This window comes from Neopelma chrysocephalum, unplaced genomic scaffold, assembly GCF_003984885.1.
Source record: "Neopelma chrysocephalum unplaced genomic scaffold, ASM398488v2 Primary Assembly neopelma1_45, whole genome shotgun sequence".
Classification (NCBI taxonomy): Eukaryota; Metazoa; Chordata; class Aves; order Passeriformes; family Pipridae; genus Neopelma; species Neopelma chrysocephalum.
The window spans coordinates 8451525-8478069 of NW_020897704.1; the positions used below are offsets into that span (position 1 = coordinate 8451525).

At 36.1% G+C, this 26545-nt stretch overlaps 1 protein-coding gene across 2 annotated transcripts in view; it reads right to left on the minus strand.

The window, feature by feature from the left end:
- TBC1D22A (TBC1 domain family member 22A) overlaps positions 1-26545 on the minus strand; it is a 152988-nt gene that overhangs the window by 80633 nt on the left and 45810 nt on the right. For both annotated transcript variants that reach the window (XM_027679259.1, XM_027679260.1), the window contains exons 9-10: positions 16759-16868; positions 2559-2634 (exon numbers count right to left, since the gene is read on the minus strand). In XM_027679259.1, the coding sequence (XP_027535060.1) occupies positions 2559-2634; positions 16759-16868 (186 nt within the window). The remainder of the gene's footprint in view (positions 1-2558; positions 2635-16758; positions 16869-26545) is intronic.

Genomic DNA, 26545 nt, shown 5'->3' on the forward strand with positions numbered 1-26545 from the left:
CATTCATGAGCAAGTCCAGTGGGTGCATAGGGAGCTGAAGCATCTTACACATGAAAGTAGGCTGACAGAACTGGGTTTGTTCAGTCTTAAAAAGAACTCTATGAACAGCTGCAACTACCTAGTGAGAGCATGTAGAGAATGTGGAGCCAGATTCTTCTCAGAGGTACACTGAGATAAAATAAAAGGGAGTGGACATAAGTTCCATTTTAAAATATACATATATTTATTTATTTATTTATTTATTAAAAAAAAACCAAACCACAATGGAAGTAGTTAAACTTCCATCAGCCTTACTCGAAGAAGCTGCACAATCTGCATCCTCAGAATTACTCATAACTCGACAGGGCAAGACTCTACACAGCTCGATCTAAGTTGACCCTGTCCCCTTAGATAGAGATCAAGAGAGGCAAGGGCAGAAGTTTGGAACACTGATTTCCAGAGGCCCCATATAACCTAAATAATTATAAATTTCCGTAATGTCAATTACTAGCTTCTTTTCCAAAGAGCAATGATAGCTTTTTAAAATACTTCCTAATTTCTTCAATGGAAAAACATCTAATGAAATTTCCACCATTCTGAAGCATTGTAATCCCATTACTTTTTAAAATAGTTTCCCTTAACAGCTATTCTACATATGCTACAGGTATGCCATATAGACAAGCTGCAAAATACACCTCCTAGAGGATGATAAATTCTTTAAAGTAAGGATTTTGCTTTGCTTTCTCCAATTATACTGCTCAAAACATCCTCAACCATGGAAATGATCTGGCATTAAAATTAATCTGAGATTTTACTTTGTAAGTATTAAGGACAGTAGGAAAAATCAACATTAACTAGCAAACACTCATAATGTCTACTGAAAGCTACAAAAATTATAAAGGTGCCACAGAATTATTTTAAATTAAATAAAAATCAGGAACCACATTTTACTTTCAGTTACAAAGAATGATCAAAGGACAGTATAAGAAAACACAACTGTTTGCTATAACTATCTGCCTTATTTTTTTAAAGGTGAAATCTTAAAAACAATGCTTCCTAAACCTACAGAAGTTATTTAACTATATCCCCAAAGCACTGAAGGTATAAATAAGACTTCAGCATGTCTTTCTTCCTTAAAACCCAAACAATAATATATTGTATTATACTGAACATTTTTATTAAATCAAAAAATAAAGTGGATTATCAGAATGCTATTTTTAATTTTAAAACCTTGGTTAAACAATTTTTTTATATAAATATTCATTGACCAAGTTAAGGAAGTCTATTTATAGGCCTTATAATTATACACTCCATTTAATATATAATCATTTGCTTCTATAAGTGAAATGTAAACACCAATATTGATGCAAACTTAAAATGACATATAAAAAGTCACATTACAAGCAGTTGGATTATTTTTGAAGTACTTAAATACACTGATTTAAAGATATTTTTAATATTATTATTGGCTACCTAATATACAGAAATATCCCCTTTTATTTTTCATATGCATTTGCATTTTATAAAATATATCTACACCAAGAATTTTTACATACATTTGAATTTATAGTGCAATATTACACAAACATTGTTCTCCTGCCCTTAGTTTTTGATCATTAAAAATACTTTAACATCCTAGAAAAGCACAAAGACCATTATCAAATATTCAGGATGTACATATGAGCAGGCAAAATCTCCTATGGTAAGCACTGGCCCAAAAAAACTTCACAGTATGTATAACAAAAAGATGGAATTAATGTTTCCAAGAAGATTATCAAATATTAAGCTACACAAGGAATATTTTTTCTAAGCCATCACTGACAGGCTAGTGTTGCCTGGTTCTGCTTGGCAACACTTTGTTAATACTCTGTTCATTAATTTAACAAACTATCAGGAGAGTATGTTTAGAATGGGCAAGCATTATCTCTTGCATTTCATTTAATTAAACTCTGTTCTAGCAATATGACAGTCAGCATTTCATGAAGGGAATTATTTTAAGGATGAAGGTGGAAAATATTTCAAAGTCCCCTGCAAAAACATGAAAGCATAATCTAAAATTACTCCTGCACATACTGTAATTTATCTATAAAATTAAAGATGTTATTTCCAGAGTTCATAATTAATTGGATTCCACAGAGAAATTATGCAGGCATTCCAGATAGCAAAATGATGCACAAAGGCACAAAACATAGTGCCAAAGGACAACCATAAACAACCACTGTGACTTGCATGAATTACAACAATCATTGAGACTTAATGTGAAATGAATACTGGCTGCCTTTTGTATGTGGTCATTACTCTGCTGCAAAGAAATTGCCATTGAATTTTGATTATATTGCCTTAATAAAAAGTAATGAAAGTGGTTCATGCTCTAGAGGCTTTCTTTTAAATGATACACGACAGTGATCCGCAAAGGCCGGTGTGCGACAAACTAATGATGACACCTCACCTGAGGAAGGCAATGTTACCCCACCATTGCAGGTGACTACAGTGAAGTTGGCTTGTCTTCTTGCAAACATTTTAACTAAACACTGTCAATGAAACATCAGTCAGAAATAAGCTTAGCCATCAAGACTTACCATCAATCCGACTAACAAGTTCTTCCAACATTTTCACTTTCTTCTGAATTCCTGGCTGTGCAAATGTGTAGTTATCCTAAGGAGGAGAACATATGCAAGTCATTAGTTGTAGAAAAGAAAAAGTTTCTTTTCTCTCAATTACTTATCTAAATCCGTGCATTTTTCTATGTTTTCCTATAGCGTTTCTGTTTTCCTTCTACATTTCCTAGGTCTGCTTCTACAGTAAAATAGTAAATCATCACAATATATAGTCCTGCGAGTCTCCATCTCTAACAGTATATATCCTATAGCTATGCCTGCAACAATTGCTCTCTACTTGCTAATCTACCGAAGTTACAGCTTTATTGCACAAGTCCAAGTAGCTTTGAAAGGCTCTCATCTTATATGCCAAAATGTGCCATGCTAGAGTTTTCTTAAGGTGATTTTTTTCTCATAAATTTACAATCCTAACACAAATAATGTAGGAAACATGAAAATTTAGACCATAATCAGAGATAGGAAAATAACTTGATCTTTAGAAGTGTGGAATAATAACTTCAAGAAGCATAAGAAATCAAAAGTCTGTTTTAATGTAGTCAAAACTGTTCTGAACCCAAGATTACAGTTAATGTCATGCATCGAAATCTAACACACAATCTATATAGCTAAAATGGCATTATATTTGCATATATTTGTTTAAATGTATTAACTCTAAATGGATTTTTAATTTTTGGATTGCAGCTCTATAATATAGACTAGAGTTTGAAATAATGAGAACAAGACAGATATCTCCGCTTGAACCCCAAAGTGATCAATCTTTTTAAATTATTACATTATTTAAATATACAGCAATGTTTCTGAATATTTAACTGAGAATCCCTTCATTCAACTCATTATGTTACGGTTTTGCTGTGGTTCTTGAGAGATTTAAGAAAAGAAAATTACCCATACATATTTTAAAAGAAAATTGCTATGTAGTTTTTTTGGGTAACCACTACTTACAGAGTAAATCAGGATAAAGGATTTTTCATCTCACCTGCTATTGTTTGAGTAATTCCTTTATCAGTTGGAGAGATGAGTAACTATCCAAAAGTCAGCCCAAAAAGATTTTCACTGACATTGAAATATTAATTTTTCTTGACTTGATTTCAAATTTTAACTTGGTAAAGTAAAAGGTATGATTATCAGTTCATTTTTATGAATCCTGACACATTTTTCTATTAAAAAAAAAAGCGTTATTGACTTTCTTGACTATATTTACATGATTTTTCTTTTGATTTGTTTTATGAAACTGAATTGCAATTTAATCTTCAAATTCTATAAAACTAGCATGAACTATGAAGCCTAAAAGTTCTCAAGGTAAAATGATACGCTAGTAATTGTTAGTTACAGTGCATCGCCAACAAGTGATTCACAGTATCAAAAAGTCTACTACTGCTCTCATCACTTGTAACTGACCACAGCTGTAGCTATTTTAAAAACTATAGCAAAATTTTCTACCAGCCTAGCAGTAGCCCTTTCACAGTAATTAATATTAGAAATTAAAGTATAAACCAAAACAGTGTGGATGAGGAAGCAAGAATAATTCTCTGAATTTTTAAATTTTCCACAAGAATCACCAAGTAAAACAGGCATCCATTTCATCTTTTGGCATTGTTTCTCACACAGAACATAAGCATTCTCTGTAGCGCAATAAAGCACCAAAACTGAAAGAACAGAAAGACTCACACAGAATTCAAATCTATTATAATCCTATTCTGGGGACAAAGAAACTATCCCATAAAAGAAACTATGCCTTTTCCAAGGCAGACACACTCCTGTATGAGTCAGGTATAATATCCAGGACACAGCTTCTTTAGGTAATCATTATAATTTTCTGCACAGAACCTACTCCAACAACAAAAACTGTACTTATCTTTTTTTTTCCATATGCTGTTCTATTTATTTAAAGAAAGTTAACCGTGTTTCTAAAAGTAGTACTGCACTCAAAGCACAGCAACATGGAACTCAATTATTTCCTCTGTAAAAGTGTCTTCACATACTTAACACTGAAAGTCAACACGGAGTTAAAACACCAGTGCTTCGATCATTACTATCTCCCCAGATAGTGCAACTCCCAACTGTGATCTATGAATCTGAAACTGTTTTCTCTCTCAAAGTCCAATTTACTCCACACACACCTGGAAATGCAACCCAAAACTGCCATCTTGATTTGAAAACAGGCAAGTTTGCTTTTCACTACATTTGATCTTTTGCTTATTTATTTTTCTGTTCATTATTTCAGCTGCAAATGAACACAGCTGGGAGTCACTCTTCTATTTGTGCTGACTCATCTAACTGGAAAGGTCTTTATTGGCTCCCCCAGCCCTCTCTTCTAACTAAACTATGTTCTACATATCCCCTCCTATGACACTTGTAGTTGACTTTCTGAAGTTTGTGTAATTGTGAGAAGGACTTTGTAAACATAAAAGGTATTCTGTTATCTACTATCCTTGCCCTTTCTGTGCTTATAGGTGGAGAAAAAAGCTAGTAATGCAGTTAGCGAAAAAAACGTTAAACTCAGGAAATTCATGAACTATCGCTCAGGGCAACATCAAAGTACAGTGGCTAAGATTTTAATTCCTCTATCATTCAATTTAACTGGCGATACCAGCTTTGAAATTTGACTCAACTTTTCCCCCAACTCTTCTATCTCCTCCTTGCCAAGTGCTGCAGGGGAAGGGAGAACAAGTTGTGGTTAAGTTCACCACACTTCATCTCTGCTGCTCCCCACGAGCCATACATCCTGCCAGAAAGCCTGCTCCTGTGAGGGATCCTCTCCACAGGCTGCAGCTTCCATCAAGGCACCTCCCCCTGCTTCAGCGTGGGGTCCTCCATGGGGGCTGCAGATGGATCTCTGCTCCACGATGGACCTCCATGGACTGCAGGGGCACAGCTACCTCACCATGGTCTTCATCAGGGGCTGCAGGGTACTGCTCTGGTGCCTGAAGCACGTCCTCTCCCCTCCTTCTTCACTGCCCTGGGTGTCTGAAAGGCTATTTCCTCTCATATTTTCTCACTCCTCTCTCATCACTGCATAGTGGTTTTTACCCTTTCTTAAATACATTACCACAGAGGCACCATCATCACCAATGGGCTCAGCTTTGGTCCATCTGGGAGATGGCTGGAACTGGTTCTGTATCACACAAGGCCTCTTTCACAGAAGACACCACTGTAGCTCCCCTGCTACAAAAACCTTGCCACATAAGTCCTCTGCTAACTTTCACAGAAAAAAAAAAAGTCTAGTATTCAACTCTCCTACCTATTCCCCCTCACAGTTGTGGGTCCTCTTTTCATTACTCATTCTACAAATTTTTGTTGTATTTCCTCATTTATTCCTTGTGTAACTTTGACCATTGCTATTAAGCAAAAGACAGTCTTAAAAATGTCATAACTAACTGAGAACAGGATTGTCTTGTCTCAACAGATCTGTACCAGAGAGTTCCCACAAAATAACTATTATTTCTAAACACTGTTCTTGACACTTTCCAGTAAGCATTCACATATGACAAAGTATGCATAAGTACACAACAAAATCCATGATAAATATAAAAAATTCATGCACTGGTGTGCAATATCTAAGTTCCTTGATGTTCTGCTGAGATGGCTTCCAACACACTTTCAGTGAACTATGCTAACCTACTTCACAGTTGAATGGTTATAATACCTAGTTCAGACTCTGACACATAATTAGTTTCACCGTACAATACAGAAGGTTAAGACTTTATAATGTCACAAGAGATCAAAACTTGCTTCAGCTTCAAATTTTTGTGTTAGTAGTCTGTACTTATTCTGTATAACCACCCCACTGTCCTGCAACTACAACTAGATCTGGCAGGACTTCTTCTCAAAACATAGTCATTATAATTTATAATAAAATACTAAAATCACAGACTTCACTAAACACTATTAAAAGTATTAGGTAACTTCTTACATTTTTTTAAAGGTAGAAAAACTCTAAATGGAAGAAACTTGAAAAAATGCACAGGACAAATTTAACTGGGACTATCCTCCTATACTCACAAAAAGAGAGCAGGGGGAAGAGGGTGGAAAGAGGGGAGAAGAGAGAGAGTGAGAGAGAGAGAGAGAGAGAGAGAGAGAGAGAGAGAGACAGAGAGAGAGAGAGAGGAAGGGACGGAGATGTTAGCTTTTTCTCAAAATAGGTGATGATGGGATAATTTTAAAAGAAGAAGAAAGCTGAAGAGGAAAGGAAAACAATCTTTTATGTCATCATGAAGGAGAAACAGAACCAGCCAAACTAAAAGAGAAACCATTGTGAATAATTTGACATAATGAATGCAGCCAAGCAGAGGTATAGGCACAATGCTTCTCCATCTTTTCAGGTCACACACGCTGTTCACCAACAATGTACTGATGAAAATATCAGCACCATTTATAGAAGTAAGTGGAAAGTTTTGACACAAAGTCTTCATGTGTTGTTTGTTCATTTTTAAGAAGGTTTTATCAATCAGAACAGAGCTTTTAAATATAAAGCATACATTAAGCATCACAGGGACACACAGACATAGATGTCTATTTTCTCTACTAATGTATATTTAAGAATTCTTATACACCAATTTAGGTATGTTCAAGTATAGTATCACATGAACAAATGACAACTGAAAGAAATAAAGCTTTCTTTCTTATCTCATTATGTCAGAACGTGATCTTAGGAATTTTATCTTTTTAACTCATTTAATTACTTCATTCATATATTTCTGAATTCTGTAAGCAAAATCCTATTAAAAATCTTAGTTTACCCTGCTCTCAAAGTTATGTGAAAAGGTAGGGGGAGGAGGGAGGGAACATGACACTAGTTGATGATAGGCAGCACATATATTAACACTATCAATGCTAGGCACAGTTTAGCCAAAATGTTTCTTGAAGATCGAGATTATAATGTAAAGTCACTCTTAAACACAGTTCAGGAGGAAGAGAGTGTGCATGCACAATAACAAACACAAGTGTGCTAGACTATGCTGTTAGCACATATTCCACAGCATGTTCTATAATTACTCCAAGATACTTCCTTTAAAATAAAAGCTCTTTTTACCTTTGTAATTATTAAGCCTGACTTCTGAAAATGTAAAATTACCTAAGTACTAAGAAAGAGATTTTCAAAGCATTGCAGCCCAAATTTTTTAAATGCATTTTTTAAATGTATCTTACTTATTTCTACATAAAAGGATGAAAAAAACCAACAGCTTATTAAAAGGTAGGTACTGATTCTCAAGTTAGAATAGTATCCACAGTCTCAGAACCAAAGATCCAACCTTCTACTGGGCTGTGTAGTCAAACCTAGTTTTATACAAGTGGATTTATTATAAATTACAGAAACTGTTCAAGTAGCAATAACAGAAGTGCTCAAGGTATATTTTTGGATTCTGGCATAGGCCAGACAACAGTTCAAATCTGGATAAGAACTTGAAATAATAAATATGGACACCTACAATCCCAAAAACTGATGCTGTTAATTTTAGGTAGAAGATAAAATATTTTTATGCTGAAGTATACTGATAGCACAGTATATTTCATCTATAGATTACAAACAGATTTGTTGTCTTCCTGAAAATTTTACTCTCAGTGACAGGCTAGAAAACTGCATTATTAGCTTCCAAAGAGACACAGGCTCTTTAAGAGCTTCTGATGACACCTGTTCTTAAGAAAAACTACAGCCTTCAGCATAAATCCCACCGCTACCCTCAATTTTCTATTACCTGAAGTACTAACCAAAGCTTATCATTACAAACTTAAAACTGGCTATTGGGCCAAACAAAAGAACCACCTTGGCTTCTCCCTTTTAAGAGCAGTCAGCAGCAAATTACTGTAGGGGATGGTAGGAGCAAAAAAAAGCCTGCAGTGATGTATTTGCAGCATTCCTTCAGCTTCCAGTTTGCAGTGCTGAGACTTCCCTAACTCAGAGTGGTATCTTCATAATTAAAGTTGTTTAAAGATTTTTCGTCAACAAAACTTCAAATTGTTCATATTCTAAACCCATGTAAAATGCTTTTCATCCTTTGACAAGTAGCCCAGCAGCTTAGCTACTCAATTACTCTTTTTTTTAAGACTATCACTCAGCAGAATTACAAGATACTATCTAGGTCTTGCATCAGACGAGATGGAAAGCAACTGCTCCCTATACACCTTCTTCATGCAGCTCATCATTTTAAAAACTTCTATTACGTTCCTCCACTTAGCTAAGTCATCCAAGTTGGAGAACATAATCCATCATCCAGAAACTGTTCCATACCTTCAATCACACTTATTTGCTCCATTATTATTTTTTTGACTTTGAAGCCATCCTTTCAAAATGAGACAGATTAGAACAGCATAGAGCATACTGAGCACAAGCTCATTTTAGGTTTTAAAAGTAGCAACGTGATGCTTACTCTCAAGAACTACTTATATAAACTCTTCTCCCTATGTGATAACAGGCAATGTTTCTACCATATATGCTTAGCTTTTTTATGAACTTCTGGTAAAAAGGACTCTATCAAAATGCACTTTGGAAACACAATTAAACCATACAGTTCTTCACAGGCTCACTGATTCCTTCCAAAAGCTGCCAGGTTTGTGCTGCTTTACAGGGGCTATAGAAAATACTAAATAATATAGGTTTTTATCTTTTCGCCATTAATTCTGCTCATTCTACACTTTCTCCAAACTTCCCTGATGCATGTCAAAATCTAATGTCATACCTAACCCATTCCATTCCACCCAATACAAAAGCAGTTTTGAGCATTGGTCTTCTTTTTTTACCCTTTACCAGAGACCTAATAGGAGAAAATCACAGATATATACTAAACTGAGCTGAGTTAGCAGTTAACCCTGAAATTCTTACTAGGCGTCCTGATAGACAGCATCCTAGTGATGCATTCAGTCTTCTCAAACTGATGGGGAGGAATATAAGTCCTCCAGTGACTAAGCAAGCTACTAGAAATCTCTTTAATTGAGAAAGGTAAAACTTCCTTACAGAAAAGTTTCTAAACTCTTGCTCTTCTTTGAACCTTCTTTTCCTTCACTGAAAGTTTAAAACACCATAAAGCAGTATTTGCTCCAACAGATTAAGAGAAATAGAATCAGATATCTGACCACGAATACAGAAAGAATTCTGGATAGAAGCATCTATTGTGGCCAGGCTTATGTTTCAGAAGATTTGAGTCTCATATATGACATACAGATAGAGTAATGGAAAAATACCACTTTGGAGTATCATCTGATAAGTGATTATTAAAAATGGTGAAGTCCATTTCTCATCAGAAGAAAAGCCATTCTAGAATGCTGAGCAAGCACAAATCCCTGCCTTGATTACAGAACCTATTTCTCATGAAATTTCTCATGTTCATGACTTTCCAAAAAGCTGTTACTTTTATAAGTGTTTTAGAACACAATTCTAATCAAGCAAATCATTGTTTTTCCTTGGAATAGTCACATCTTCCGGAAAAAAACCCACCACATTTTGTCACTCTCAGGATCCAACTTGGACAAGACACTAGCATAAAATGAACAATCTGGATTTCTGGAAACTACTAAACACTTATCACCATAGAGAAGTTCTGACTCACAGAGGAAGTTACAGCAATAGTAGCTGCAGGGACAGACACAGACCATGAATATGCAGTTGAAGCGTTGAAGAGAACAACGCACAGAAATAACTGCTGCTAGCATTTCTGACAATCCCTGACAAGGCTTCCACATTTCTCAAGAATACATTTCTGACTGGCATTAGAATCTGTTTATACAGGAACTGGAGTACGACTGCAGTACTGTCTTTCAGTAGCAGTTATACAATGTTAGCAGAGACTCTGAAGACTGCTTGTCAGATAGCCCATTGTCCCTGAACACACCACATTTGCTGTGCTATATTCAGCTGAGGAAGTCAGGATGAAAAACTACTTTCTCCATTCAGCTAATGAAAAGGTACAAAGAAAGCTATACTTGACCTATTTTTCCATTAAAATAAACCTTTGGAAGGTCCTATAAAGAATTATTTCTGTATGTACTTCTCAACATTTGAAATGCATGTTCATGTTATTTATCAGTTCCAGCAGATCTCTGAAAGGCTTTCCAAGAAGCATTCCATCCATCCATCATCCAGACTTCAGGCACACCTTAGCAACAACTTTCCATAACTCAGGAGTGAGAAAGAACTTTGCAGGATTCCCTTCAAAGATCATAAATCTTGCTATTTGATCAGCCATAGAAATAGATAATATATACCTCAGCATACTCCAGTCCCTGGAAATGAATTCTCTCTCTTTTATTCTAAAAGTTACCAGGCCATGATAAATAATGATATTAATATTTTAGTGCTATTTTTACACATCTGGTTAGATCCTTATGTAATGCATATATTTCCTCTTTGGTTATTTTATTACCATCACACTTAAACTTAAAATGAAGAGTTATACTCTATTTTATACATGAACATTACATTTTCAGGTGGCACAGATCAATGTGAACTTTTTCCTTGAATGTTAACGAGACTTTATTAAGTGTTATAAAGGATGATTTAGTAATTTTAAAAAAGTTAATTACAATGGATATATGGGAACTTCTAGTTAATTAAATGGAAAAAATACTCATGGGATAATTTTAGTTTTCCCATATGCACAGCCACAGGTGAAAATGCAAAAATGCTCATGCATCATCTACAAACTACAGTTTGCAAGTGTCCTAAAGACAACCAGCTTTATCATGAGCATGGAAGATACATTTTGCATACGGCCACACACACCCTCAGAAACAGGCTTTTGTACATCCGGCATAAATCAGCACACCTTGCAAGAGAACACAGGCTGGAGACAAGTTCTGTGGAAAAGAAGCTGAAGTCTCAACAGACAGCAAGCTCAGAATGAGTCAGTGGCAAGTCCTGGCAGCAAAACTGGTCAGCAGCCTCCTGGCCCAGTGGATGAAGGGATTATCCCCACTCAGCACTAACCGTGAAATCACAGAGGTTGGCAGAGACCTCTGGAGGCCATCTAAGCCCAAGCCCTGCCCAAAGCAGAGTCACTTGGAGCAAGCTGCTCAAGGCCACGTGGAGTCAGGTTTTGAACTCCAAGGATGAGGACTCTACAACCTCTCTGACCAAACAGTTCCAGAGTTCAATCACCTTTACTGTGCAGATTTTCCTTGTAATGCTTAAAAAGAGTGTCATGGTTTGAGCCGCCCCCTCCCTGTGGGGGGGTTGGAAGTGGTTGGTCCCAGGTGAGTTTCCGATCAGGGGCCAATCAGAGCTGTGTTTCACCCCTGTGAAATTAGGATATTACAACAGCCGGAAGAAATTGTTGGCGTGAGAGAGAGGGATTCAGAAGCCATGAGGTGAGAGGAGAGAGGCCTGCGGGCCCATTGCGGGGGGCCAGGCCCTCTTTCTCCCCCTGGCCGGGCTGCGGGGTAGCCCGGGACAGCATTATAACTGGACCGGGTGCCTGTGGTCAAAGGCTAGGGGTTTTTTCCCCCCCACTGCCCAGGAGAGGCGGTTGCATAGACTTGAGAGGGCAGTCAGGGGGTTGGAGATAGCCCCCCCCGGCAGGCAGGCACGGCATTGGAGCTGAGCCAGAGACGGGTCGAGGGGTGGCCTGGGAGCTGCAGAGATCATGCAGAGCTGGAAGAATTCCAGGCAGAGGATGAGAGAAAAAGTTCAAGCAGTCTCACTGCTACCCCCCTACAATGGCAGGGCATAGAGCGACCTGGAGCTGAGACTGAAACATGGAGATGGGCCAAGGGGCTCGGAGGTGCCCTCATGGGTTTGGACGAGGGCAGGTGAAAACTGAAAGACGAGGAATGCAGGGGGGTAATGCCCCCCCCTTGCCACGTGAAGTCGAGTTGCAGCAGCTGAAACAGAGAGAAGCCAAACCAAGTAGGCTTTTTCTGAGTAAGGACTTCTGGTGAAAACTATTTGGGGTATACAAAAGACTGAGCAAGACCCAGAAGCCCTGCGACCTGGAGAGGCAAGAGTGGACATCTTACTCTCTGGGAGGAATCTTCACAAACAAGGGGGGAAAAGACTCAAAAGCTGACTCCCTGTAATCATGATGAAGACCTGGTAAAACAAATGTTCCTTTGTAATCCAGGAGGAGACCTCGGCAGAGGCCGAGGAGCTGGTGGGGGTGCAAAACACCCCTTCCTTGATACCCCAACGAGACAGACTTTAGCTATCATCCTGAAGAGTTCTTCTGGATTGATGTGGAAGGACCCCAGGGGTGGTAGAGATTGTATTAATACCGTGTATTTATTTGATTTCTAGTTTCTACAGTTTTTATTCTGTTAGTAAAAATTTTGATATAATTCCCCCATGCTGAGTTGTGCCTGTCTAAAAACTTCTCTTCCACATTAAAGCAAATTGTGGGGGAGCTTAGAAATTCAATTTTTGTGGTGTATTTTAGGACCACATCCAGAATACCACATCCAGTTTTAGGGACCTCAATGCAAGAAAAATGTGAATAAACTGGAGCAAGAGCAAAAGGTCACCAAGATGCTCAGAGGTATGGAGTACATGCTCTGTGAGAGGCTGGGTTGTTCAGGAAAGGGAGGCTGTAGAAGCACTTAGTAGCAGCCTGATAAAACCTATATTATCAAGACAACACAGCTCTATTTTTAATAGTGGTGTATAGTGAGAAGATAAGAGACAAGCAGCATAAACAAACAAAAACTGTTCCATCCGGCTATCGGGAAGAAACTTCAACATAAGGACAAGCAAACATTGGAACAGGTTAACCCCCAGAGACTGTGCAGTCTCCATCCTTGGAGGTTTCAGGACCCAACTGGACAAAGCCCTGAGAAACTTGATCTGACCTCACAGCTGACCATGCTTTGAGCAGAAGGTTGGGTAGAGGTCTGTTCCTACCAGAATTATCCTATGCTCTTATGATTTTAGAAGTTCTCATTTGTTTCCTTGAAACAAGTAAGAAAAATTGGAGTGGGGTATAGTCTTTCTGGGACAAAAAATAAAGACAAAATTTAGAGCACAGAAACATGAAGCACTGAAAAGGAAAACCATTACAGCATATCGTCATCCAAAATTGACGGCTATAAGACAGTATATGCAGCTACAGATTACAAGATTAACTGACAGTTTAGAGAGAGACAAATTTATATTAAAAAAATCTCCTAGTATTTCTATTAAATCAACTTTTAAAATCTCAATCAAATTGTGATGAGACACATGTGCAGTCACTTAGGAACCTATAACTAGAGACAACCACCACAGAAAGAAGATGCAAAGTAATCTGAAAACACAAAATAGATTCAACTATCATGCAATATCAAACATTAAGTAATGGAAAAGTTCTGCAAAACTCTCTAACTGGAGCTAAAGATATAGAAACTCGCCGATCACAAAAAACTAGCACAAGTAAATCTGCCAAAGCAACATATGATTTGATCAAGTTTTTTATTTCTTCTCTTGGCTAAGAACAGTATACATGTCAGGTAGTGACTGTCCTGATTCTCAATGCCAGCTCTTATCCTCTATTCCATAGGTCTCTGTGGTTCAAAGATGTGTTCTTATAATAAATATACACAGAGTCACATTAGATACATAAGAGAGGCAAGTGAGATGACTGAGGAATGGAGAAACAATAGATACACCATGTGTAGCAAAACTCGAGCAAGACATACATATCTCTTAATAACACCTTTGACAATTCTGGAATCAAGAAAACAAGACAGTCAAGACGGGCTGGAAAGATAAATGAGTTTTCTGTTAAGAATAATAAAGGAATACAAATACAATCATTCTTCCATTACACTCTTATACAAACACACAAAAAAATGTATCTAGTTCATATTAGTCAAAAATTTCACAAGATGACCCTCATATCAAAATACACTCTTTAAACTTATCCACTAGTGGTAGGGCAACATCAAATGGAAGCTTATATTGAAGAATAAAGTGATGGAAACATTCTGCAGAGATTCTTTGATTGCAGTTATTACCATGTCACATATTCCTCTACTCTAAAATCCCTGTACAGTTTATTCAGACATCTCAGACCACACTATCACTAGTCACATATGAGTCTCTTACGCCATATTTTCAGAGAAAAATGATTGTGCATCCAGAATGGAAGTCAGCTAGAGCCATAGCATCATGCAATGAATCCACCGTGAATCTTTAAAGTTCATCTAGTCCAAACCTCCTGCCATGGACAGGGATAGTTTCAGCTGAATCAGGTTGCTTAAAGTCACATCAGACCTGACCTTGAACACCCTTCCAGAAAGGAGATATCCACAACTCCTTTGGGTTCCCTCATCGTAAAAAATGTACTCCTTATGTCCAACCTAAATCTACTCTCTTTCAGTTTGAAATGTCACCCCTTATCCTAACACTACAGGCCCTGGCAAAAAGTCTCTCTCCAGCTTTCTTAAAAGCCCCCTTTAAGTACTGAAAGGTTATAATAATGTCCTCCCAGAGCCTTCTCTTCTCCAGACTAAACAAACCCAACTTCCTCAGCCTTTCTCACAGAAGAGGTGCTCCAGCCCTCTGATCATCTTCATGGCCCTCCTCTGGACCCACTCCAACAGGTTCACATCTGTGTTGTCCTGGGGATCCCTGAAATGGATGCAGCACTCCAGGTCAGGTCTCACAAGAACAGAATAGAAGGGGAGAATCAGCTGCCTTGACCTGCTGGCCACTCTGATGCAGGGTACATTTGGCTGCCTAGGCTGCAAGTGCACACTGCTGGTCATGTCCATGTTCTTGTCCACCAATATCCCCAAGTCCTTCTCTGCAGGGTTAGTTTTCCCAGCTATCTCAACCTGCAACCACATGACTGTTCTATCTGGCAAGTAAAGTGGTATCATCAGAGAAAAGAAAAGAAACAAAACGAGAGAAGGGGAGAAGAAAAACAAGAAACCCATTTCAGCAGCACTCTGCAGTTGCACTGAATTAACTGTAACATCATTAGTCACACCACTAGCATAATCCTTCAAGCCTGCTTTTGATAGATGAGTGCATCCTTGAATACATCCAGTACCATTCCATTTATGTAACAGCTTAAATTTTCATCGATGCAGTTTAATTCCATTACAATTAGTTTCCATATTTTGCTTATCAGTACTTGATGGTTTTGTATGAAAACAGAATTTTAAGGACAAATGACCTAATCTCTAAACCTCCATTCCCAGGAAAAAAATTGAGCAGCAGGCCAGTGACAGACAATGTTCCAGAAACAGGTAAAACAGTTGGAGGGCTTGCATTTCTTTACCTGGCTTTCTTCCTTTCCAGTAGTTTCCAAGTTCTCACTTTTTTTCTTTGTAACTTTTCACATATTTTTTATATGATCAAGTATTTTAAAATTTAGTAGTTCTGAGACATCGAAATAAGGAAAACAGCATTTTTTACAGGAATCAACATGAGAAAATGACTATGCATTTCAACAGTGCAAGACAAAATATTAAGCTATTTGACTTTTAACCAGGAGAAATACACTTAATATACCTTCAAAAAAGTGAAAGACTTCTGTTGTTGATTCAATTTTATAACAATTTTGTCAAACATGAACTCTGTTAAAAGTTTCAATTCACAATGTGCCTTAGCCAATGAAACATTCATATTAAACTATTAGTCATAGGAAAGAATGTTGTAGGTACTTCTTCATAAACTTATATGCCCACGAATGCAAACATGTACACACAAATCCACCATTATCAGACTGTAACTTGCTGCATTTAACAGAAAATTGTGCCTGCATTTATAGCTTCTCCACATAGAAAAAAAATCAAACAGTGACACAGCATAAGTATCAAGTTTTAAATTGATATTTTAAAAATATGAAGACCATTTCAGGAACTATTAAGACAGCAATCACCTATAGGTTGCTATCTTAATGACTTAAAAATTAATAAGTAAGCCAGCTTTTCAGCACCTCAGTGAGATCTTGAGCAAACATTCTTCATGCTTGGTGACTGAGGCACAAAACATGCCTCTAGAACTGGAGATTTCAACTCTGCTCTAGAATATCATACCACAATAAAGCGTGCAGACATTTTGATGAAGTTTCATAATTATTTTTTTCCTTTTCCTTTCTATGCCAAACTAGCAGTAGATTTCTCCAATGGGAAAATCAACTTCTCTCCTGTTTTTCATAGATGTACTCTTTCTCAACAACCTTAAAGTCGTTCAAAGCCAGGACATTAATTGGTTAACTCCACTACTTACAGACAGGAAAAATCAATTTACCTGAATGCCATCAAGCAACTTGCTCATGCACCAGTAACTGTCAGCTTCTATGTTCTGCAGCACTTCTTCAGCCAGACTGGAAACATCAAAATTTTCCACTTCTTCTTCTTCTGTTTCAGCAAAAGAGAGAGAAAGACAAGTCAATGAAGTGCACAGAATAAATAAAGCAAGGATGAGGAAAATAATTGAAAACAAAGACAGCCACCACTTATCTTCTAGTCAGAAACTTCAATGCACATTTACTTTAACAGGGACTAAATGAATCATTTATTGCTCAACTGTGTCATCTAATGGCTTTAAATGTTAATGAATACTTAATTTCTTGCAGACTGTGAAAATCTCAAATCATGCCTGGTTAACCAGAATTAATATATAATAAATTACTTTATTCTAAACATTTCACACCTGAAAGAAGACCAGAAGCACTTTGAGAGCTCTCAAGCTATATATGAACAATCTCTGAAGAAGATGACTATGTTTGCATCAATGCACAGAAAGTGCAAATGTGTTGCCAGTCTTCACTGAAGAAAAAGCCCTGAAAAAACCTTTTAGAAAACCACTGAAATTTATTTAGAAAGCAGACTACAACTTTTCAAGGAGGATTTGTTTTTCAGGCAAGCATTTGGAATTAGAAGGAAATCAGACAAAAGGAAACAGATTCCTACCCTCTGCCCCCAAAAAACACATGATTCTCAACACTGGAAAAGCACAGAACCCAATGATGTCTGGATTCCTGGAAACTGTCTTTCACACAAGCATGTTAAAAGAAATTCACATTTCAACATGAACCAAAACTTTATCACCTAAGTTACATTGTCTTTTTAAAGCACAGCATCTGAATTAACCCATTTTGAAAAGAACACAGAATGTGTGCTGTGTTGCCACCCAACTCCCAAAACTCCCATGCAGCTCCAGAAGAGAGTTTTACATGAACTGTGAACGCTCTGAGTAAATGCTGTAGCTTCTTTCTTGCAGCAGCTCACAGTGTCTTACGGTATCATGATGAGTATCAAAGAAGCATCTGGCTCAGCCTTGGTTTATTCTCAAGGAGAGGGAGTTGCAGAAGAGAGAGGTGTTTAATTCTCCCCAAACAGTGCATAGTACACCACTATACATTATATACTCCATTACACAACTGCAAGGTAGCATAGAATACCAAGAATATATAGTATCTTAAAACTCCTCTATTACCTATCTTATAACTTTTCAGTATGTAATTACGGACGCCTAAATACATCCTTAGGTTGTCACATTTGATTATGCTACCTTAAAGTACTTATTTGTCAATTGATAATAGCAATTATCATAACATACGTTTTAAAATAATTTTAACATACCAGTGATTTTACCACTACTAATAGACACTACCAGCAAGGTGTTACCAAAGCATTCTTGTTTGCATTGGTGTCTGTATGTGGGTGTGCACCTTCTAAAGGATCACTGGGTTTGGACTGTGAAATATTAATGGCTGTAGGACAAGAAGATTAGGTTGTATTAATAAAGCATTAGTTAAGATATTTACTTACCAGGGAAATCTGGTAAATAATACAGGTGATTGCTGCAGAAACTCCATAAAATAACAGCACAGGATGAACTCAGAGGTGGCGGGGTTGTAAACAACATAACAGTAGTCATTTACTGGTTGTTAAAGGAATGCCACCTTTGCATTGGAGTGCAGTTTCACAAATACAAATAAACAAGTATTCAACATATTTCAAATACCCTGTATAATAAACTCAGATATAACACTGCCTTGCAAAACAATGAAGAGTGAGGAGCAGACTGCAACAGCAAATTTTTTTACAGAAGATCCTTTGGTGAGGAGGAAGAAAATCCTCCCCCAATGTCAGCAGAGTATTCCTCCCAGTAAAAAGGAGGCAGATCCCCCACAATGGACAGCAAATTCTATCAGTGCTTCTTGGAAAATGGGGGTAACATAGGAAGCAAATGGAGATGACACTCCCCTTTCTGCTCAGGTCCCATCACTTACTCTGTTAGACTCTTCTCATTAAAGACAGTTTCTAGAACAAACTTGGCTTCATTTCACTCATTAAACCTAACTCCTGCACAAAAAAAAACATATTAAGAGAAGAGCCCAGCATAAAATAAAAGTATTTTCATGGTAAAGATGCTTGAATACAATGGAGATAACAAGAAAGGATTAAAGGAAGGCTAACAGGCCAGCATCAGTAGAAAAACTGAAACATCTAGCAATGAAGAAACAGACTGGACAAGTAGATAAGGTGAAGTACATTTGGCAAAATTAATCCAAATTGAAATGCCAGTTTTGCAGCTCAAAAAAATACAAAATAAAGGTCCCTGAAAGTCCAGAAAAAGTAACAAAGAAACATCAACATGTCCCTTACTAAGTTCCCTAACAGAAAAATTACATGATCTAGAGAAAGACAGAAAATTAGTAGACTTAACATGGACAAAATAGGTTGATTTAAGATGACAAGTTTCATATGAACTTGTAAAAAATATCAATATTAAGTCTTTATCTATCTATCTATCTACCTCCAACCTGATGTACCTTGAGACTTTTAAAAAAGAAAACCTCACAATTTCCAGAACAGAAGCCTTTTTTAACAGTTCATAAATTAAAATTAAGGATGAAGATTCACGTGAATTTAGAAAAGAAAAACTTTTCCAGAAAGAAAAGAAAATTAATGATGTATCCTCTACAGTAGAAACAGATTCTTTGGTACATCTTATACATGTTAACTCACAAAAAAGTCTTACAGTTATACAGTTTATTAGATATTCATAAACCAGTGCCCCAGTGAAAAAAAAAAGAACTCATTAATATTTTTAATTTTAATATTTTAAACAGAAAAAAAAGAAGTAATCCATTCCCTCTCTGCTTCACTATATCTATAGAAAAGACAATAAATGAACCAGGGTTTCTCATATTTACATAAAACACAAACGTATACTGAACTTCCCTTTGTTTGATGCAGTCTTCAGGTCCTCCTCTACTAAACATTTGCTGAAAGAATGAAATTGCAACTACTTAGATAATGTGTTCCTTTGCAAATTTCCTGCCTTGGAGCATCTTTTCATGATACTGCTATCATATTTCTGAACAAAAAGGAAGCTGTAAACCGTAGCACAACACAATAACTCTTCTACAGGTGGGTGTGAAAAGATAACAAATGAAAAAGACTTTTTATCTTCTCTTTCTCATCTTTCTTATCTTACCTCCTTTTTTGTCCTCTTACAAAATCTACCATTTCACACTATATTCTCACAGCAGGATTTAAACAAACAAAAAAGCTGAAGATACACATAACCTTCGAAGGTGGGGCATCTTCTCCTCCCCTCACAGCCAACACAGAAGAACAAGTTCAGTACATGGCTATTCTTAACGAATGAAGATTTGGGAAGGGCTCTACCCATATTTGCTACAATCGCGCTGGTGGCTAAAGAGGCCAATGTGAGATAGACAAGTCCGGTTGCAAAAGGCACAGCAGAAAGACTCCTTAGGTGGTATAGACAGACATGGTTCTTTCTACGCTGTCTTTTCTCCTCGAGAGTGATCCTGCGTGCTTTCTCAAAGGAAGCAGCAGCGTTATAGATAGTGTGTCTCCAGACCTCCCAACTGGAGGTCAGAGTTGACCAATGATGATGATAATGATAGGAGAACAAGTAGTGTTGGAGTATTACCTGACTTGTTCTAAATTAGTAACCTAAAATAAATCAGATTAATCACATCCAAAAAAAAAAATCTTGTTTCTCAGTATTAGCTATAATTTGGTCTTAAAAGGATTGTCTCAGAATGCAGACCTCTAAACTGTGGGAGTATAAAATTAGCTGAAATAAAACTTTAAACACCCATCAAAAGATTTTCCATTCTGTGACTGAACTACCTGCAACAAGCAGTCAGAAAACCACAGCAGTTTGCGAAGCTAGGCTGAATGAAGCAACTTGGACAGCAAAGACACTCCAGCAATAATATTTTGGAAAAACTAGATTCTGACTGTTCTAGTACAGATGAATTATCAAATTCGAATGATGAATATTTTTTTCCCCAGAAAATACAATATAACTTTTAAGAAATATCTTTCAATGGTTCCAATTACTGTCCATCACAGGTATGTTCCCCAAGCACAAAGAGAATGTCAGGACAGGCCCTTCTGAAAAGAGTACAGGTCTGACATATATTCACTACTCTAAGTAAAATTCTTATTATTCCACTGGGAACAATAACAACAAAAAATTAAGAGATGGAAAGGCAACCATTATCGAGTTCTCTCTGCTCTAGTTTGGGTGACCTTATAAAGCAACAGATACAGAAAACATTTAAAATATCCAGTTCTTTCACTAAAAGAATCCATACTCCCCAATCATAATGTCATAGAACCACAAGCTCAGCCATTTACAGAAACAAAAATAGCACTTTTTGGAAGTACTCATCCAGGCATCTTGTTCTGTCTCTTCCTTCTGAAGAGACATCTGAGAACAACATTATGCTTTTCTGTGGCTTAAATGGACTGATCTCTAGCATTTTCATAAGCCTCTTAAATGCAAAATAAATATTCAATATTTTTATATATTCTTTAAATATATAAGCTACTTCTAGCCTAATTTTCAATTCCATTGTGCTTCCAATGCATCATGAAGTCATCTCTTCTAAAGTCAGAAAAAAAGTTTTGAAATTAAAAGAAATCTAATTAAATGTGTAAGACAACTCAATTGTGCTTTAATTATATCCTAGTAGCATTTATCCTATGTAAAACAACCGTGTCAAACTTCAGCTTAAAACTCAGCAACCAAATCTTCCAAAGAAAAAGTCTAATTACTTCAAGCTATATTAAAATATATGTTCATTAAATCAGCTAAGTAGTATATTTTTGGATATGTTATATTAACTGGTACTTTTTGATTTAAATGTGGTGTATGCTGAACAAGCACCTACACTGTGGAAGCATCCAGGCACTATTCTAATAAAGATGGCACAGCATCACAAAAGCAAAGTCACAAACTTGCAAGTCCTCAGTGATGTGCAATGGTTTGTGCTGCATCAATTCACTTTAATTTGCTACACTTTACTGAGGAAGTCCAAAGCTGACATTGAATATCCAAGTGACCCTTTTCCACACTACAGCTGAAACTGAAAAGGCCATCCATTTTAATGATAAGGTCCAATTAAAGAACATTTGACTGGCAGAATGCTATGTAAAATCATAATTTACATATTTAACATTTACTCATTTATTTTGGTAGGCACACAGTGCAAAATGCTTCTTTTCCATGCAGTTTTAAGGGGGAAAGGCAATCAAACTCTATGTTGCTCTCTTTCTTTTTTTTTCTTTTTTTTTTCCTTGTTCAGATGAAGAAATAAACACACTGGAAAAGTTTAGAAAAGAAAGAGTAGAACGGATTTCAGAAAAAACAACAGAAGAAACAAAAATAACCATCCCAAAAGTACACGAGATATTATTTGCGCTTGACAACATAACTGCAATTTCTGGTTTTAAGTAACTTTACATTTATTTTCAATGCATGAAATCTGAATAGATAGTAATATCTGAATAGACATTAGTATAAAATAAATAAAAGAATATGGACAGAAACAGAAGGCCAGTGTGTGCATGTATCAATATCTGGGGGAAAAAAGATCACTGTACCCAATTACAGTCTTACAGAAACATTTCTCATTTTCTTAGTTTCCTGGGGAGATCTTTATCATGTTATCTATGCAACTGTAAAAGACAGCAAAATAGTTGCCTGGAGGAAAACTGTTGTAGGATGGAGTCTATGACATGCTGATCTGAATATGTGCATTGCTGTAAGCATGGTATTAGCTGTTCTTTACTCATTCCCAGGGTATGTTTCTGAAACTTCCCACAGTGAAAAAAGAGTAACTTTTTCTAAACAGCTTTAACTGGATCCATTTCCAAAGGCAGACACATATGTATAAAATGAAAAAATAAAAAAAAAAAATTACTTACAGCTACTTACAGATTTAGTTTTCCAATGACAGTAGAAAATAAACATGCTAAATAACTTTCCTCCATTAAAAATAGATTTTAAAACAAGATTAAGCTTAACTGATGATTTTGGTAGAAGGTGCTCAAAATACTAAAATTAAGTTTATATTTGAACTCTGCCTTTTATATGTAATTGATTTCTTCTAAAGAATGCTGGACTTTGACCTTTTCAGTACAGATTATGCATAAAAACATCTGCCATCACAGACAGATGGAATTATACAATGCAAATTTTTGCATTAAAGAACTGGAAAAATTTTATTTCAGAGAGAATTTTATTTATGAAGAAATCATATCCTGAAATAAAACCCTGAAAATGTATGACATTACTAGAATGGGTTAATGATATTGCTACAATAACTAGTAGCCCTCTCAATGCATCCAAATAGCAATCTGTCCAACTGCATTCAAATGCAACCAACAAAACGGTAATTGTTCTTTTTTTTTAGCAATAATTTGTGTAAATTTATTTCTCATCTAATGTATAAAAAGTATTACCATATACTTCAAGTCCAAATTATATAGCTCTTGCAGTGGTACAAGGAAATCATTCTGGCCATACATGCACAGGCAATTGTCTGTATAAAGTTTACTCTGCTGTGATCTACTTCAGATGTTGTATCTTTAGATAGACCAAATCTAAAAGTTACCACTCAAGCATACAAACTACAAAAACACACATATATGGTTGCATGTAGAGGTGCACAGTAATATTTCCACAACTAGAAGATCTTACATATTCCACTTCAAACTCAGTTTTCAAAAAGCTTTATGAAACAGCTATTCAGTCACTGCTTAACTAAGGCAATGTTTTTCTGAGGAGATCATGACATAATAGAGCATTTAAATGTAAATTCTTTCAGTAATAGTTACATAATTAAATATGTACAAAACCACATCAATATCTCTAATTGAAAAAGTCCTAATTACATATTAATCTGATAGAAATAGCTTTTGAGCTGTTAAGGATTAATCGCCAAAGTAAAACCTTCCCTTTCTTTGTGGTACTACAGTCACAAAGGTATAATAAAAAAAAAAAATTAAAAATAACTCAATCATCTCATCAGTCCAGGCTTAGGCAAATATGACCTTACTGCATTTCAAATATTCCCCTATAACCAGTCATGTTCTCACATACACGATGTATTGATGACTTCTCCGTTTTAACACTGTTAATAATCTTACATTTGCTTTCAGTTGATCCCCTACAACCTCCTTAAGATGCAATAGGAAGCAAGATGAATCTCTTTATATCAATATAAGAATGATTATACTTTATTAATTCTCTAAGTAATTTTACTGCACATGGCAACTGTTACAACCTCCTCTGACCTGGAGAGCAAGGTAAACCATCATGTCCAAAACCACTGTAAACTTGGTAACTTGGACTGAATTTCTACGCTCATCAAAATTAATGTATGACCGTGCAAGTACTCTCGATTTGCTCTATTACAAAACAGTAAATATTTCATATACTTTTTCTCTAATTCCAGATTCTGTATGAAAGTAATCAGTAAATCATTCAGAGACTTCCTTTAGTGGGCCTACATGATTGCCAGTAAGATTTTTCTACTCAGGTTTTTTCTTGACTAGATTTTAATAATATCCTTTTTTCCTCCACACTAGGAGGAAAAATCCAGAATTTGCCCCTTAATTCGTATTCATAACCCATTGCAAATATCTATACAGAAACAGGCCTGTTTTTAAGGATAATAAATTTATTTGAAAAACAGAAATTCTCAGCTCATGACGCAAATTAAACAAAAGGGATCAGTTCCTCATAGGCTGCAGGCTGAGATTACTACTCCACAAGACAAACATGAGGAAGATAAAAAATATCTTTACTACTTCAAAATTTCTACAACTAAAACAGGGTACAAAGGAGAATTAAGTAAACCTGGTGGCACCAATAGGTCTCCGACCCATAGAACTTGTATAATGTCAAATACAAGACTGGCAACCTCTTATATGGGTGAGAAATGTGGCTAGTAAACCTGGCAATTTACCATTGCAATAAAGAGTATAAGGCACATCCTTGGACATGACATTACTGTGAAACAGGAGCCTTGAAAGTTTATAGGATGGCAGCTCTTCTTAAAAATGTATCTGAGCAATAATCTAGACCACAATGCTCAGCACAAATTCTTCTCAGAGTATTCACCTCAATAGGTTAGCTGCTGTCAACCAAAACTGCTTGCCAGGGAGAAGTGGTGCATGTGATACCAAATTACAGGACTCATAATTAGCAACCAGTATGCATGATAAGCACTGGATCCTGATGAGTATTTTCTTAGAATGCCTGATAAGGGAATTTCCTGAGAAATCCAAAAGGTGCTTAGAGAACCGGAAATGAAAGATTATAAGGTTGAACGTGTCTCCCACATTGCATTTTAATTATCTAGTTTGAGCTTATCATTTAACTTTTTAAAGCATCAAGTCTATGTATGCACATACACACAAACACACCAACACAAAACATCAAGTATGGGATAAGAGCAAACCAAAGTGTGGTCAAACAAGTCTAAAGCAAACCTCAGGAACACAGGCCTTCCCTGTGTTAAGGTACAGGTTTGATTAGAGGGCTATTTAGGGACCATCACTCTAGCACTGGAAACACCTTCAAAAAGAATCTATAAATTAATTTAAATTTAAATCTGTAAATTTAAAAAGTAATTATTTATTGGGGAGGGAAAAAACCCAAATGCACTAAATGTATTTAAAAGATAAACTGCATATGCAAGGGTGACTTTTAAAAGTATTGAAAATTAATATTTCTTACCTGAAAGTATAGAAAAAAGGAAAAGCAAAAAAAGAATTTGTCTTGCATGTAATTACTTAATAATAGAAGGTTGGCAAAGAGAATTCATTTGAGCAATCCCATAAACAGCAATATGTTTAACGCAATACCTAGATAACTTAGAAAGGTCAAAGATTTGACCCTAACTTGGAATTAAGGAGTTGTATAAAATTATACAAATTATCCAAGAACTTGTATGTAAATATAAAAGATTCCAAAAATTTAGAAATTTAATTTTTTCTGTGACAGAAGACTGAAAAATTTGCCACTGTCAAGTAAGCTCAGCACCCATTTACATATGTTCATAACTCTATATAAGTATAAATTCACTCACAAAGCAATTTTTACTTTAATCTAATAATGTGATTGAATGGCACAACTATAAAAGTTCTCAAGTTAAAATGGATGGTAGAGGAAGTAACTGTTTTTCAGTGACATCATATGCACAAAGCTATGACAGTGACAGTTTGCTGCAAATCCACACTGTGTAATATCAAACTTCTTAATCAAAATTACATGCTTCCTTATTTTGTAATCTCCCACATCACTCACAGCTAATAAGAACGAAATCCACCTTACAGACTTCTTGCCTTATTCACAACAGAATGTAAGTACCATCCATAATTTCCACTTTTTAGCACAAACTGCAAATACCGAACTTGAAGAAGCATATTGGAGGAGAATGCACTCTGCAGGCAACACTACTTCTTATGTTGCTTAATTGTTAAGTGCATTCCTTAACTAGTTTAATCTGCTGTGATTTATAATTTCCTAATGAAATTATAACATATGCTTCTGAGGCAAAAAAGTCGCAAGGTTTGCTTTATTCATGAAGTTCAAATCTATTTCTACATTCTGTATAGGTATTTATTGTTAAGATAAAGAAATAATCAAACCGCTAGGAAAAAAGCACTGCTCAATCTATTCAAAAGTAATAGAATAGTTTCTTTAATTTTCTTCCAGAATGTTACTTTAAGAAAGGTAGTTGCCTTTAAAA